This window comes from Henckelia pumila, chromosome 3 (assembly GCF_033568475.1).
Source record: "Henckelia pumila isolate YLH828 chromosome 3, ASM3356847v2, whole genome shotgun sequence".
In the NCBI taxonomy this organism is placed as follows: domain Eukaryota; kingdom Viridiplantae; phylum Streptophyta; class Magnoliopsida; order Lamiales; family Gesneriaceae; genus Henckelia; species Henckelia pumila.
In genome coordinates this window covers 189631960-189649817 of record NC_133122.1, presented here as the reverse complement: position 1 = coordinate 189649817, position 17858 = coordinate 189631960, and the positions used below count along the sequence as shown (strand labels likewise).

General features: G+C 36.3%; 1 protein-coding gene across 2 annotated transcripts; it reads left to right on the top strand.

Annotated features, from left to right (window-relative positions):
- Window positions 1-530: 530 nt before the first annotated feature.
- LOC140892084 (BTB/POZ domain-containing protein SR1IP1-like) lies at window positions 531-3107 on the top strand. 2 transcript variants are annotated; one of them, XM_073300829.1, is made up of 5 exons: window positions 531-591; window positions 696-765; window positions 863-1453; window positions 1539-2078; window positions 2403-3107. In XM_073300829.1, the coding sequence occupies exons 1-5, from the start codon at window positions 572-574 to the stop codon at window positions 2922-2924; spliced, it is 1743 nt and encodes a 580-aa protein (XP_073156930.1). In that variant the 5' UTR covers window positions 531-571; the 3' UTR covers window positions 2925-3107. The 2 variants fall into 2 exon arrangements, with proteins under 2 accessions (XP_073156930.1, XP_073156929.1); XM_073300828.1 differs by having other exon boundaries at window positions 560-591; window positions 673-765.
- The last annotated feature ends 14751 nt before the right edge of the window (window positions 3108-17858 follow it).

Below are 17858 nucleotides of genomic sequence, written 5' to 3'. Positions count from 1 at the left end.
AATCATGAAAGGAATTTTCGAACCAGATTAACGTATCTTTCTCTTTTAAATGACAGATGATATGATAAATGACATGAACCTGGAGATTAAATGATTTTCATTCCGCAAATGTTGGTTCATTGATTTCAGTACTTGGTTCAGTACACTTGTCGGGAAAAAGACAAGATTAACAATCAGTTATATCTCGAAATTAAATTATTTGGTAATAATTTTAAATTAGGCTATGCCACTTTTATCTATTACTTTTATTACTATGTAATAAAGTAAAAAAGTACTATAATAACTATTTTTGATATATTTATATGAATTTTTATATTTATTTTTATTAAATACCATTAATTTTATATATTATCAATTAATTTTCTTATTACTTGGTCGATTAATTTTTTATTTTAAAATAAAAATCAAGTTTTTTTCAATGAATTTTTCATCTCACAAAATGTAATATTTTTAAAATACAAATAATATATGCAAAGACGCTAGCGTATATAATGGAGACTATGGAGTCTTGACAGTGCCAGACTGAAAATACATCTGCCATAAAAAAGGTTCGATCTCCTTTTCTTCTACCATGAAGAGGACAGGTGAATGGTAACTGGTTTTCCTTCTGTTGTTCCAACATCAGATATATGTTCTTGATTTCTGAATTAAGATTTAGTAAAAAAAAAAAAGCTTTTCTTTTTCATGTTAAACAGGATCTTTTCCCAGGAAATTCCCAGCAATGTTACTGTTATTGCTGCAGGGACTTCCTTTTCATTGCACAAGGTAGAATCATATATATGTTTTGTTTTGAATAAGTGCAAATAAAATATATATAATGATGATGGGGAAATTAAGCTAAATTTTCTTGATTTATTTCTAGTTCCCTTTGGTGTCGAAATGTGGATACATAAGGCAGATAGCTTCAGAATCCACGGATGCGGATGTTTCTGTAATCGAAATCCCTGATATTCCAGGCGGAGCGGATGGATTCGAATTTGCTGCGAAATTCTGCTACGGAATAAACTTCGAAATCAACACAGCCAACATCGCCACGCTGAGATGCGTGGCTGAGTTTCTTCAGATGACAGAAGATTACGCGGTGGGGAATTTAGTAGGGCGGACCGAAGCGTATGTGAACGAAGTGGCGCTCACGAGCCTTGCGGGGGCGGTGTATATTTTACATTCTTGCGAGAAGCTTTTGCCTATGGCGGAGGAAGTTAAATTAGTGAACCGATGCATAGATACTATAGCTTTTGCAGCATGTAAAGATAGCCATTTTGCTGAAAAATTTAGAGCCGAAAACGGTTTGGATGAATCGAAGCCTGTTCTTGATTGGTGGGCTGAGGATTTGATCGTTCTTCGGATCGACCTTTTTCAAAGGGTGCTTGTTGCGATGATGGCCAGGGGATTCAAGAAGCTTGCTCTGGGCGCGATACTGATGCTGTATGTGCAGAAATCTCTTCGCGATTTGGTGAGGTCTTGTTCCATAAACTGGACTGTATGTTATATATACTAATATGAATAACAAGTGTGACAAGTTTTTCTTGAAATTTCAGGAGATATATTCTAAGGATAGGAAGAATCTTGACATAAAACAAGAACACGAGAAAAGGGTGGTTTTAGAAACCATAGTCGGCCTTCTTCCAAGAGGGAAAGATGCCATTCCTGTTAGCTTCATATCTATGCTTCTTCGTGCTGCAATATATCTAGAGACAACGGTGGCTTGCCGGCTTGATTTGGAGAAGAGAATGGCTTCACAACTCGGAAAAGCCGTGATAGATGACCTTTTGATTCCTTCTTATTATATCGCAGGGGACACATTGTTCGATATTGAGACCGTGCAGCGGATCATGATGATTTTTTTCTGCTGTGACACAGAGGAAAACAGAGAGGCATGTATTGAAGATCAAGATTATATGTCCCCTTCATCACATGAGAAGGAAATGGTTGCGAGATTAATGGAGAGTTACCTTCAAGAAATAGCCTGTGACCGCAACTTATCGGTTGCCAAGTTCATCGGTCTTTCGGAACTTATCCCTGGACAAACCAGAATCACAGATGATGGAATGTATAGAGCCATAGACATTTACTTGAAGGTTTGTACATTCTTTAGAAATCTGGTACTATTTACCATTTATCTCAGAGTTCATGCTATTAGAAAAGTAAGTTCTAACATGATTTTAGAGGAGGGGAGGGGGGCCACACGCTCAGGGGCAATTCCCTTTCATGTTTAATTAAATTAATTTAAAACATCTGTAGCCAAAGTCCAAACACATCTTCTAGACAGAGGCTTTGAGATCACTACATGAATTCATACCCAAATTCAAGACAGAACTACAAGATTCTTGCACTGTTTTTCTAGGCAAACGTACTTTGTTGTGGCGTCAGCTTCATCTGTGTCGTTTCGTTGTGATTTCCAGGCGCACCCCTCGTTAAGTGACGTTGACAAAAAGAGAATATGCAGTTCAATGAACTGTCAAAAGCTATCCCGCGATGCTTGCGCGCACGCAGCTAAAAACGACAGGCTCCCGGTCCAAACGGTAGTCCAAGTCCTTTACTACGAGCAGCAACGGCTCAGAGAAGCCATGGATGGCAGCACAAATACCCAGAATTCCTACTCCACGGACCTTCACCCCGTTCCAGATGATTCTTCGATATCGAATCTCCAGAGAGAAAATCAAAACCTGAAACTCGAGTTGGCGAAGATGAAAATGAGATTGAAAGACTTGGAGAAATCTTCAACTACATCGTCTGTTCCTGCTAGTCCATTGGCAATCTCTCGCACAACTTCGGCTGCAGAGAAAACGCCTGAGCCCCGGAAATCATTCATAAGTTCGGTGTCCAGAAAACTTGGCAGATTTATCCGTGCTGATATTGGAATCATGCAAAGCCCGAAAATCAAGCCGAAATCGAGCAGAGACAGGCGCCACTCGATATCATGAAACTTTGATTTTTACCAGACCAAGTGCAGCAACTACTTATGTTTTTTTTGTTTTTTGTTTTCGCGAATGCTTGTGGCTTTGAACTTGTGGAGAAAACATGTATTGAATCCATTTTCTGAGTGATATTCGTATAAATTAATAGTGTAGAGCACATCTAAATTGATTTGTGTACAAAATTTCATTGATTGATTTGTCAGAGAGATACACTTGTAGTACATTATACGCCTATTGTCTTGCCAATTCTCAGAACAAAAAACTCAATAGGTACTCTAGAGGGAAAATGATTTTTCATCGTTCATTGACTTGTTTTTTTTTTTTTTTTTTTGGTCCATTAGCTTTTCACATTTTGGTTTCGGTACATTAACTTAAATTTTTTGTTATTTAGGTCCAATTACTGACGTGACACTTTTACATGTCATTAATTTCCGTTACCACGTCATCTTTTTCCGGTGTCACGACATCATTTTCACTAAAATAACCGAAAACTAAACGTTAGTGTACCCAAACTAAACTTTAAAAAATTAATTGACCAAACCAAAAAAATGAACAAGTTAATGGATAAAAAAAAACTATTTTCTTACTATATGCTTGGATAATTACAAGAGGAGCAACGACATTAATTATAAAGGTTTCATTTGGACATATAATTTAAAAACGTTTTTTTAGTGTTTTATAACTGAAAAATTATAATATGTGTTTGGACTGTTGTGAAAAAGTAAAAATTTACGGTAAAAAGTAAATACTCCAAAACTTAAAATTTATCAAACTCTACACTTTATAATATTTTTCTCTCAACTCAATTATATTTTTCATCACAAATGAAGACCTATTTATAGATCCACATTTGAGATTAGTCCAAAAATAAATACATCATCATCTACATCATCACACACTAATTTTCCACATTTTACAACTCAATATTCAACATTCAACATTCAATATTCAACATAATATTAATAATAATAATATTTTTCAACACTCCCCCTTGTGATGATGATCGTGATATGATGATTGTCTTCATTACGTGTTTTATACTGCCTCGTTAAAAACCTTACTAGAAAAAACCCAGTGGGATAAAAACCATAGTAAGGAAAAAAGAGTGCAGCCACGTAAACTCCCCCTCATGTTAACATGAGTGATTCTTCACATATTCTGCAGATTGCGCATCCCAATGTTGTATATATGCTTTCTGAATATCGTCGTGGGAAGTGCCTTTGTGAAGAGATCTGATGAGTTCTCACTTGATTGAATATAACAGATATCAATATCTTTATTCTTCTCAAGCTTTTGAGTGTAGGCAAAGAACTTTGGGGGTATATGTTTTGTTCTGTCACTTTTGATGTATCCTTCTTTCGTTTGAGCAATACATGCAGCATTGTCTTCATACAACGTCACAGGCTTCTTGTCTACTGATAATCCACAAGAAGTTTGGATATGTTGTGTCATTGATTTTAGCCAAACACATTCACGGCTTGCTTCATGTAGCGCAATAATCTCAGCGTGATTTGATGAAGTTGTTATGAGTGTTTGTTTCTGTGAACGCCAAGAAATTGCGGTGCCTCCACGAGTAAATACATATCCGGTTTGAGAACGTGCCTTATGTGGATCAGATAAATATCCAGCATCAGCATAACCAATGATACTTTAATTGGTGTCTTTTGAGTACAAAAGTCCCAAATCTGTTGTTCCTCGTAGATAACGAAATATATGTTTAATTCCGTTCCAGTGCCTCTTTGTTGGATATGAACTGAATCTTGCCAATAAATTTACAGCAAAAGATATATCAGGTCTAGTGCAATTTGCAAGATACATAAGGGCACCAATGGCACTTAGATATGGTACTTCTGGACCAAGAATAACTTCATCATCTCCACATGGACGGAATGAATCCTTTTCTATGTTTAATGATCTTACAACCATTGGAGTACTTAATGGATTTGATTTATCCATATTAAAACGTTTAAGGATCTTTTCTGTATAATTTGTCTGGTTAACAAAAATTCCACATTCTTTTTGTTCGATTTGCAAACCCAGACAATACTTGGTTTTTCCAAGATCCTTCATTTCGAATTCTTCCTTCAAGTACATCATAACTTCTTGAATTTCTTTATTCGTTCCAATGATGTTTAAATCATCAACATATACAGCAATAATTACACATCCGGATGTTGTTCTCTTGATGAAAACACAAGGGCATATTGGATCATTTACATATCCCTTTTTCATCAAGTGCTCACTTAGCCGATTATACAACATTCGGCCAGATTGCTTTAACCCATATAATGATCTTTACAATTTTACAGAATAAAATTCTCTGGGTTTTGAACTTTGTGCTTCAGGCATCTTAAATCCTTCAGGGATTTTCATGTATATATCACTATCAAGTGATCCGTATAAGTAAGCTGTAACAATATCCATAAGACACATTTCCAAATTTTCAGACACTGCCAAACTAATCAAATATCGAAACGTAATTGCAACCATAACAGGAGAATACGTTTCTTCATAATCAATTCCAGACCTTTGAGAAAAACCTTGTGCAACAAGTCTAGCTTTATATCTGACTATTTCATTTTTCTCATTTCGCTTTCGAATAAAAACCCATTTGTATCCAACAGGTTTTACACCTTCAGGTGTGAGGACTATAGGTCCAAAAATATTGCGTTTATTTAGCGAATCCAATTCAACCTGGATGACATCTTTCCATTTTGCCCAATCATGACGAGTTTTACATTCACCAAAGGATTTTGGTTCATGATCCTCGTTTTCATTTATGATGTCACATGCCACATTATAAGAAAATATCTCATCAATATCTTCTATATCTTTTCGGTTCCATATTTTTCCATTATTAATATAATTGATAGAGATTTCACGATTCTCGTCAGTTTGTGGTTCTGACAGAACATTTTCATCATCTGGTGTTTCTTCTGGAACACCATATTCTATTTTATGATCGTCGTGTTTCTCTATGCCTTTTCTTTTCCGAGGATTTTTTATCCTTGGAACCGACTGGTCTTCCACGCTTCAAGCGTTTTATGACATCATGAGTGTCTTCAATTTGTTTCTTTGGAATTTCAATTCGAGCAGGGACATTTACAGCATGTATATATGATTTTGTTATCCCTTTTGTGTCTGCAAATGCATCTGGCATTTGATTTGCAATTCTTTGCATGTGCACAATTTCCTGTACATCTTTCTCACATTGTTTGGTCCTTGGATCCAAATGTAACAATGATGGTACATACCATGTGATTTCTTTTTCGATGTGTTTCTTTTCTCCCCCTAACACTGGGAAGATTTCTTCATTAAAATGACAATCAGCAAAGCGTGCTGTAAACACATCGTCTGTCTGAGGCTCAAGATATCGAATGTTAGATGGACTATCATAACCGATATAAATACTAATTTTTCTTTGTGGACCCATTTTTTATCGTTGAGGTGGTGCAATAGGCACATACATCATACATCCAAAAATTCTCAGATGAGAGATATTTGGTTCTTTACCAAATGCAAGTTGCAATTGGGAGAATTTATGATATGCACTTGGTCTGATGCGAATTAATGCCGCATCATGTAAAATTGCATGTCCCCATATAGAAATAGGGAGTTTTGTTTTCATAATCATTGGTCTAGCAATCAGTTGTAGACGTTTAATCAATGATTCAGCTAATCCATTTTGCGTATGAACATGAGCTACAGGATGTTCAACAGTGATTCCCATTGACATACAATAATTATTGAAAGTCTGGGATGTAAATTCTCCAGCATTATCAAGTCTTATTTTCTTGATTGTATAATCGGGAAATTGATTTCGCAATTTTATTATTTGAGCCATCAATCTTGCAAATGCCACATTCCGAGTTGACAATAAGCATACATGTGACCATCTGCTAGAGGCATCGATCAATACCATAAAGTATCGAAATGGTCCACATGGTGGATGAATTGGCCCACAAATATCACCCTGAATACGTTCAAGAAATATGGGTGATTCAGTTTGGATTTTAGCTGGCGATGGTCTTATAATAAGTTTTCCAAGAGAACATGCTTTACATTGAAACTTATTATTTTGAAAGATCTTCTGGTCTTTCAATGGATGACCATGCGTATTTTCAATAATTCTTCGCATCATTATTGAACCAGGATGTCCCAATCGATCATGCCAATTTGTTAATATTAAAGAATTATTAACCACCATATTTGATTCGATTGGCCTTATATGTGTATAATGCAATCCAGTAGGGAGCATTGATAATTTTTCAACCACATATTTTTTTCCTGATTTATATGTGGTAAGACACATATATTTCTGATTTCCATCAGTTATCGTCTCAGTATCATACCCATGAGAGTATATGTCATTAAAACTCAACAAATTTCTTTTCGATTGTGGTGAATATAAAGCATCATTTATCAGAAATTTTGTACCATTAGATAACAAAAAATGTGCTTTTCCACAACTTTCAATCAAGTCTACAGGACCTGATATGGTATTCACCATTATTTTTGTTGGTTTTATTTCCAAGAAATATCTTTCATCTCGCAGAATAGTGTGTGTTGTACCACTATCTGGTATGCAAATTTCCATGATATTATTTCCATGTTTGCTCATAGCATTTTCCATATCAAACTTCACAAAAAAATGCAATAAAGAAAAATTAAGTACAATACAAATGCAAAATATAACATGCTTTATAATACAAGAATGCCTGAAAAATATAAATTTATTACAATGTAGTCCCACCAATATTTTAATCAATGTCTTCGAAATCATTCAAAAAATCTGCAGCATTGAAACTAGTTGAACCAATTAAACGGTCACTATCTTCAACAAAATTTGTCTCTTTTCCTTTCCCCTTTGTCGATTCTTTATAGAGCTTACATAGGTGCTCAGGGGTTCGACAAATATGTGACCAATGTCCTGGAGTGCCACATCTATAACAAACACTCTCAGATCTTTTTGAGTGATTTTCATTTTCACTCGTATTTTCATGCTGCCTTTTTGGTGGGTGATTCGTGACGTTCTTTTGAGATAAGTTATTGAAATAACTACCTCGATTATTTTCATATCCACGGCCACGACCACAACCGCGATAATTTTTACGTCCACGCCCATTTCCTCGACCTCGTCCATGACCAAAATCTGGTTTATGCCTTTGATTTTGGTTTTCATTTTTCATTACGACATTTGCTTCAGGAAATGCCGTTGATCCAGTGGGTCGGGATTGATGATTTCTTACTAACAATTCGTTGTTCTTTTTCGCCACAAGAAGACATGCGATTAGTTCGGAATATCTCGAAAATCCACGCACTCTATACTGTTGTTGTAGAGTTATATTCGATGAGTGAAAAGTGGAAAATATTTTCTCAAGCATTTCCATCTCTGTAACTTCAAGTCCACAGAATTTTAATTGCGAGACTATTCGATACATCGCAGAATTATAATCACTGACTTTTTTAAAGTCCTGGAATCTCAACGTATTCCATTCATCACGGGCGTTCGGAAGTATCACTTCCCTTATATGCTCAAATCTTTCTTTTAGCCCTTTCCATAAAGTCATTGGGTCTTTTTCTGTGAGATACTCACATTTCAACCCTTCATCAAGATGTCGGCGCAAGAAAATCATAGTTTTTGCTTTATCTTGTGAGGCTGATATATTATTTTCTTTGATGCTTTCACTTAGACCCAATGACTCAAGATGCATCTCAACATCAAGAGTCCATGGCATATAATTTTTTTCCAGTGATATCGATTGCAACGAATTCAAGCTTTGCCAAATTTGACATGGTGGTACTAGAAAAATAACAATGCATTTTATTAGTTAATTTCTATTAGTATGATAATACAAAATAATGGAAGGACAAAAATTACAAGTGCGTATATAAATAGATAAAAAATCTGTGGTGGAAAATCGCCGGTGAGTACAAAACTCGTGAGCATGATGATCATAGTCGTTATGAAAAATATCCTTAGAAAAGCCAAAAACTCCATCTTCTTATTTTTCGAAAAAAACCGAGGAGAAAATGTTTTGAGATGAAGAATGAATTTTGGTGTGATTGAAAATGAGTTTGAGTGAAAATATTTATAGGCCAAAAACTAGCCGTTTGTGACCGTTGGGGGTAAAGAAAAATCGAGTATGTGTTGAATAAAAATTTGTGATAATGATACAATGCATATAATGATAATCATAATTAAATAATTATGTATATCATATCACATTATTATAAGATCGGTGTCGTAGACAACCTTTTATATAATATTGTGAAATTATACCAATATAGTTAGTATAAAGTCAGGTATAGTATATCATATCACATTATTATAAGATCGGTGTCATAGACAACCTTTTATATAATAACATGACATTATACAAATATGATTATAATGTTTAAAAACATTAGAGGCTTTTATACTTGTCGTATCCCTTACCGGGAGTGTGGGATGTCGTCTTAACATCCTTCCAGGATTTATAACAAGTTTTTTAAAAAAAATCATAACATGATATTATATATTAATATATACACAATAAAAATATATAAACAGTAAAATAAAAATTCTTACTTGTTGAATATTTTTGACTTCTTCTTGTATTTTGGAGCGTCGAAAATTATAGAGAACCTTCGAGTGATCGTGCTGATAACGTGTTGTGAAAAAGTAAAAATTTACGGTAAAAAGTAAATATCCCAAAACTTAAAATTTATCAAACTCTACACTTTATAATATTTTTCTCTCAACTCAATTGTATTTTTCATCACAAATGAAGACCTATTTATAGATCCACATTTGAGATTAGTCCAAAAATAAATACATCATCATCTACATCATCACACACTAATTTTCCACATTTTACAACTCAGTATTCAACATTCAACATTCAATATTCAACATAATATTAATAATAATAATATTTTTCAACATGGACAAAATTTTTATAAAATGGTTTTTGAAAAATATTTTTTTAAAAAAGTTCTTCAAGTATAGTTTTTAGAGAACAATCGAAAGGTATTATTTGATATTTTTAGAATGGAACTATGTAAGACTTGATTAACAACATTATTTTTGAAATGTTAAATAGTTTTTATAGAATATTTTTACGAACACAATTATTCTTAAAACAAATTTTATAATATTTTTTAAATTTTTTTTATAAAAACATTTTATAAGTACTTGTCCAAACAGAAATTCTTCCTTAGGATGATAGTTTATATAAATAGACCTATTTTCCGAAACGTACGTATCAGTAGAAACAAAACGTGAAAATGGAAAGTGAGAGAGTTTTGTGGGAGAAAAAATTGCATTGCCGTCTAAAAGAATTAGGGGTGGGCATCGGTCGGTTTGGTTCGATTTTATTCTACTACGGTTCGGTTTTTTCGATTTGGTTTTGAAAATCTCTGGTCCGAAATCGAACAATTTTATTACGGTTCGGTCCGGTTTTTTGGTGATACGGTTCGGTTTTTTTGGTCGATTTTATACGGTTTAAGTAATAAATTAAATTGATTTTGTGCGACTTCAAATATTAGTTTAGAGATAAAGAAAAGCACGCATTGTTTAAAATAAATATGGATTTAAAACTAAAATCAAAATCAAAATATAAAAAAGTTAATACTAAATTTTTTTTAGAACTAAATGATATCTCACTTGATGCATGCAATACATAATAAAGAACTAATAACAATAAAACATAAATTATTCTATTAGAATTAACAATATGAACTTCATTTAAAACAAGAAAGGATTATTGAGTTCCATAAAAATCATATTTAATTAAAATAGGCCCACATCTTGTAAGAAAAAAACCATAGAAGTTAGAATAAAGGCCCAATATTCATTAATATATATTTTAATTAAAATACGGCCGGTTCAGTTTTTTTGGTTTTTTCGTGGTATAAAACCATAAACCGAACCAAATAACTGGTTCCATAAATTTTAAAACCGAAACCGGCCGAAACACCAAAAAAACCAAACCAAATAAATCGAATTTTTCGTTCGACCAGTTTTTTCGGTTTTAACCAAATTATGCCCACCCCTAAAAAGAATGGGAGAAGAAACTGAATAGTTTTCTTCTTAATTGTCATTTGCTCCTAAAATATGTGAATATATCTCATAATGGTTTGAGATATTTATGTAAAAATTAATTGGTGTAATTAGGTCGAACTAAAGTATGTAATAAGAGGCGCACTTGCTTTATATAAATTTCAAATAAAAATAATTAAATACAATAACATCCCACGTACACGAAAATTAGAAGATTTACCGTAATTAAATTAGTTGATTTTTTTTCGACTGATTTTTCCAAAATACTAGTGAGAATGTGAGATCAATGTTTTCATAACCGAACCGGTGATCGAACCGGTTATCTTAAAAAAATGGTCCAACCGGTCGGACCGTTTTAACCGGACGGTCGGACCGAAAAACCGTTTATATAATATAATATAATTAATAATATATTTTAAAATTATAAAACCTAAAAGATGTATATAAATAGAAAAATATATAGATTTATCATAGTTTGAAAACTAAATAACCATATAAATATATTCAAAATATTAATTTTAGTTATATATTTTTTTAAAATTAATTAATTAATTAAAAAAATCTAATATTACTAAAATTATATTTTTCATGAAGTACAAATTCCAAATAATGTTGTATATATATATTAAAATATTAAATTAAGGTTTTAAAATTAAAAATATATTTTTTTCAAAAAAATAAAAAAAATTGGAAAACCGGTTGAACCGGTTCTTGACCAGTTCTGGGCCGGTTTTTTGACCAGTTCGACCGGTTCAAAGCCGGTTCGACCGGTTTTTGACCGGTTTTGACCGGTTCTGATCGTAAAAACGGTTTTTAGGAGCAATCCGGACCGGACCAGTGACCGGTTCCCGGTCAAACCGGTTGAACCGGCCGGTCCGATCTGGTTTTGAAAACATGGTGTGAGATAGGTTTTGTTGGGGAGTGTTATTTACACTCTGTTATATCTATACTATTTATAATAGTTGAGTATCTTATTAGAGTAAGGACACCAAATTTTTTTCAAAACTGTCCTTACACAATATAAATAAGAAAATTTGATTTTATTTATATATTTTTTCATATTTTTCTCAACTAATCATTATAGATAGGATAAAATGATAAGTAACTTTTAAATTTATTTTTATATTAGAAACGAAAAAAATAAAAATTTTAAACATTATTGAAAAAAAACTATTTGTATATAACATATAATACCAAATATATTATATTATTTTATACACACGCAGCGCGTGTGTGCAGTTATGCTAGTATATATGATATTTAGGTGATTGATTTCGTAATGCCCGAAAATGAATTTTATGTGCTATTATGTGAATTGTGTGATTTATTTGCATGCTTTAAATGTTATTACGACATTTAATCCGATATTATGGAATTTATAAATTTATTTGATAAAAATTATTTTTTGATCGCGTAGATGGGACCGTGGATGAACGAGATGTAGAATTTTCACTCCCAATATTTTTATGGGAATGTTATGAGTCTAAAATTATTATTTTAAGATATTATTTTCAGAAAAGAGTAGTTTTCACCAGAATAAGGCATTTTAAGAGTTTTTAATAGGCTTTTAAAAATTCATGATTATTTATTTCGAAAATTTATCTGAAAATTATCAAATGTTAAGGGGCTATTCTTATATTTAAACTTGAGTTAATATCTTCTAAAAATTTAGATTACTAATTAAGTAAACAAATAATCTGATCAACCTAGTTTTTGTAGAAACAATTGGAAGAATATAATTTCATATATTCTAAAGGAAGGATACAAAATATATTTATATATAATCTCACGAGATAGAGATAAAGAAAATAAATAAATAAAAAGATACAAAAAGATATACACAATATCAAGAAAGATATATAAATATTTTCAATAGGCCCCCTCAAGATGGTGGATGTGGAGAGACACCAATCTTGGAACACAGGAGGCGTAGACGCGTACTAGCAAGAGGCTTAGTCAGCGCATCAGCAAGCTAGTCAGAGGAGGACACATGAGAGACACGAACTTTATGACTTTGAACCAGCTTACGAACAAAGTGATAATCCAGAGCAATATGCTTCATGCGAGAGTGAAAAACTGGATTAGAACAGAGATAGATAGCCCCAACATTGTCACAATAGATAGAAGCTGGAGAGTTGACAGCAGTGAGGCCGAGTTCATCAAGCAGCGACCGAATCCATTGGAGCTCTGCAGCAGTGGATTATTCAGCCTCAGTAGAAGAATGAGCAACAGAACCTTGCTTACGGGAGCACCAGGAAATGGGATTAGGACCCAGGAAAACAATATACGCACCAGAAGAGGTGTGATCATCAACATCACAAGCCTAGTCAGCATCACAAAAGGCATGAAGATATGGTGAGTTGTGGCAGCGAAACATTAGACAATATGAACGAGTTCCATTAAGATAACGGAGGAGGCGCTTGGTCGCCTCCCAATGTAGAGAAGAAGGAGCATGCATGAATTGAGACAACTTATTAACAGCAAAGGCAATATCTGGGCGAGTAAAGGAGAGGTACTGCAAACTACCAATGACCTGGCGATATAGTGTAGCATCAGCAGGGGCGAGCCATCCAGAAGATGCAGAGGAGCAGTCGTGGCAAGAGACGTGGAGACAGGTTTCGAATTAGCCATGTTTGTCTTGGTGAGAATATCAATGAGATATTTTCGCTGAGATAGGCAAAGGCCCCCTAAAGTGGAAACAACTTCAATACCCAAAAATAAGAGAGAGAACCCAGATCCTTGATGGAAAACCGAGCACCCAACTGATTAATGAAAGTCTAAAGAGCAGCAACATCATTTCCTGTAAGAATTAAATCATCGACATAGACAATAAGATACACAATGACACTTCCAGAACCAAAAATAAATAAGGAGGTATCAACCAGAGAGGAAACAAAGCCAAGACTGATCAGAAATCGATGGAGTGTCGTGTACCAGGCCCTGGGTGCCTGTTTAAGACCATAAATTGCTTTGTTTAACTTGCAGACATGCGCCGGAAAATCAGAGTCAATAAAACCAGGCGGCAGAGCCACATAAACACATTCGTCCAGCTGACCCTGGAGAAATGCATTATTCACATCCATTTGACGAAGAGACCAACCATTGGAGACTTCCAGGGAGAAGAGAATGCGAACAGTGGTGGGTTTTGCCACAGGACTAAAGGTGTCAGTGAAGTCTAGACCCAGACATTGGTGAACCCCCTTGGCAGCCAGACGGGCCTTGTAGCGATCAATAAAACCATCAGACTTCCGCTTATAAGCCAAAAGACCCTTGCAACCAAAAACATTGTGGGCCATATCGGACGGAACAAGATCCCAAGTACCATTACGAATAAACGCATCAAACTCCTCAGACATGGCATCACGCCAGTGAGGATCCTTGAGAGCAAGAGTATGCGATGTAGGCTCAGACGGGGCAATGTCAGCAATAGAAGTGAGACCAAAGCGGGGTTTTGGCCAAAAAAATATTGTTTTTGGAATGGGTGACCATGGGATGAGTGTCGGAATCAGGAGGGGGAGGCGACGGTTCGGAAGGTGGAACGACGTGGGTGGCTGGTGGCTCGGGGGATAGCCGTGCAGCCACGACGGGTGCGGGATTGGGCTGGAAAGTTGGGGACGTAGGTCGATGTAGAGGTGGAGCCGGGCATGGGTTGAAGGATTCAACAGGTAAAGAATCAAGGACACAGGGGTCCTCCTCAGGCGATCCAAGCGGCGTACCCAAGCAACGTCCATTGTCCGAACCAACACTAGAAAAAGGAAACGTAGACTCAAAAAAGACATGACGAGAAACAAAGACTCTACCAGAATATGGCTCGTATCAGAGATAGACGCTCTGCGTGAGTGAATAGCCAAGGAAGACACAAAGGGAGGACTAGTGTGTAAGCTTATGAGAAGAGTAGGGAAGGAGCCAAGGATAACAGAGACAACCAAAAATTCTAAGCTTGGATAGGTTAGGTGTTGTGGCGAAGACACACTCAAAGGAGGATTTATACAAGAGGTTGCATTTTGGTAGGCGATTTATGAGATAAGTGGCAGTGCCATAGTCAAAGGGCCAAAAATGAGTAGGGACGGACGCATGTTGGAGAAGAGCAAGCCCAGTTTTCACAATATGGCGATGACGGCGTTCAGAGTAACCATTATGTTCAGGAGTATGAGGGGAGTGGTGAGATGAGAAATTCCATGCTGATTAAGAAAATATTTGAGGGCAAGAAATTTCCCACCATTGTCAGTATGTAGAGTGAGGATGTGACGATTAAAGCGTTTCTCAACCAGATATTTGAAACATTTAAAGACAGATAAGACATCCGATTTGTGTTTTAGGTGATACAACCAGATATATTTGCTATAGTGATCAACAAATATAACATAGTATTTTATACCCATCATTAGAGATAACCGGAGAGGTCCAAACATCAGAAAATATGAGATCAAGAGGAAATTTCGAAGTAAAAGATGAGTCATGAAATGGAAGTTTGTGACTTTTATTGCATAAACACGGATTACAATGAAAATTACGAGTTGAAGACGAACAAGACACAGACTTAGACACGACTAAATAATGTAAAACTCGAGCAGAAGGATGAGCTAAACGACTATGCCATGTAGGAAAAGACACGACAGAAGCAGAAAGGGCCAGTGGCGGAGAGGACGGAGACGCACACCATGAGTAGACACTGCCTTTTAGTGGACCCTGATGAAGAATAGCCCCTCGTGCGAGGATCCTTCACCTGAAAATCAAAGGAAGAGAAAACAACAATGACATCATTAGTTTTACAAAGTTGAGACACAGATAACATATTTTTTTTAATTGAAGGAACGCATAGGGCATGTGGAAACAAAAGTGTTGGGGAACTGGAGGGTGGTAGGAGACAACCTGTGTGAGTAAAGGGGAGACCATTGCCATCACCAACAATAACACCATCAGAGCCAACATACGGAGTGTGTAGAGAGAGATTGGAGAGATCAGCTGTCACATGATGAGTGGCTCCAGAGTCTAAGAGCCAGTCAGACGGCCCAGACAAAGTGGCAATATAAGCGACTGCAGAGGATGATGGCGGGCCATGTGCAGCGCGCGGTTGGCCACCTTGAGGCACAGAATGCTGGGCAGGCATGAACTGAAATTTGGGACAACGCCAAGCATAGTGGCCCTGGAGACTACAGAGCTGACAAAGCCCCAGATACGAGCGTGAGAAACTCTGACCCTGCGGCTGGGCCTGCTGTTGAAACGCTGGCCAAGGGGACCAGGCGTCGCCGTGGCGAGGCTGTGCATGGGAGGCTCCGGCGACATGAGCAGGCGGTGGGCGGCGACCGTGATGAGTGAATTGGTGGGTCGTGTGGGTTGTTGCTGGAAGAGATGATGGAGATCCCCTTCGAGCAACAAGATGAACCTCATGATTGAGAAGCTTTTCATGGAGCTCCTCAAACAATATGACACTGTCACGGGGTTGGATGGCATGAGCAAGATCCTTATAATCACCATCAAAACCATGAAGAACTTTTATTGTAATATTTTCGATGTCAAGCAGAGAATTCATGAGGGCCAGTTCGTCAGCCTTTGATTTGATGAACTGCATGAATTCAGTGATAGATTGAGATCCCTTGATCGGATTCCAAAGTTGCATTTTGAGCTGAGTGATGCGACCACGAGAGGTCTTACCATAGGTATTGGCAAGAATGGTCCAGGCGTTAGCGGAAGTGGTGGACGTGGCAATAAACCAAATTAGAGAAGGAGATAGAGATCCAATGAGGATATTGAGAATCAACTGGTCCTGACGTATCCAGGCGGTGTAAGCAGGATTCAAAGAGGTAGTGACAGCGACAGCGGCGGTGGTGGCCGTAGCAGGCATGGCGGTAAGGTGGATGGTCTGAGTCAGACAGGGGTGGGAACCATCAATAAAACCAAGGAGATCATGACCAGTGAGGAGGGTCATGAATTGGAGACGCCAGGAGAGATAATTTGTGGATGTCAACTTCAAAGGCGCATGAGCAGCAACATTGAAGGAGATCGGGGTGCTAGACAAATTGTTTGCAACAGCCATGGTGATCTCCGAAAAAAAAAATTGAAGGAAGAGGGGCGGCGGCGACGAAGGGCTAGGGTTATTGGCGTAGGCCATGAGCTCTTGATATCATGTAGAAACGATTGGAATAATATAATTTCATATATACTAAAGGAAGGATACAAAGTAAGTTTATATACAATCTCACGAGATAGAGATAATGGAAACAAAATAAATAAAAAGATACAAAAAGATATACACAATATTAAGAAAGATATATAAATATTTCCAGTAGTTTTTCTCCTCCTTCTTCACGTTCTCTCCATCATCCGCCACCATCAAATTTTATCACCTTTTTGCACGTCATAAAACACATTATAAACGAAGATTTGGAGGATTTTAACAAGGTTTCAAACCTCGTTCGTCTCGGAGATCGTCCAACGCGTTGGAATCAAGTTTTTGGCTTCGAAAAATAAAAAAAGCACGTCTCGAATCTGTTCTTGGCTACCATTTAAATCATATAAACTGTTTTTAAGCATGAATGATTTGTTAATGCATGTGTTTTCAGAAATTAAGGATATTATTCATGATTCATGCATGAAATCACGTTTTTTTGTTGTATAAGGCTCATGTTGACGATTTTCTGACCATGGCTTGATCGGGACTGCTGCACCTTGGTTAGGGGTCTGATCTAGGGTCCTTAGGGTTGGTTTTGGATGGGTGGTTCAGGGCTGGAAGTGGCTGGAACCATGTAAGAATGGGCTAGGACAGAAGCTGGGCGAGTGCAGATTTTATGGGGCAAAAATGGTTTGACGTCCTTGCTGATTAGAGCAAGGTTGGTCAAAGGGCCTGGTCATAGGGTTGCGCCTGGACCCTGGGGTGGTCCATGAGAATTAATGGG

Coding starts and splice junctions, on each gene's coding strand:
- LOC140892084 (XM_073300828.1), top strand. Junction 1,454..1,538: donor AGAAATCTCTTCGCGATTTG/GTGAGGTCTTGT, acceptor TTGAAATTTCAG/GAGATATATTCTAAGGATAG. Junction 2,079..2,402: donor CCATAGACATTTACTTGAAG/GTTTGTACATTC, acceptor TGTGATTTCCAG/GCGCACCCCTCGTTAAGTGA.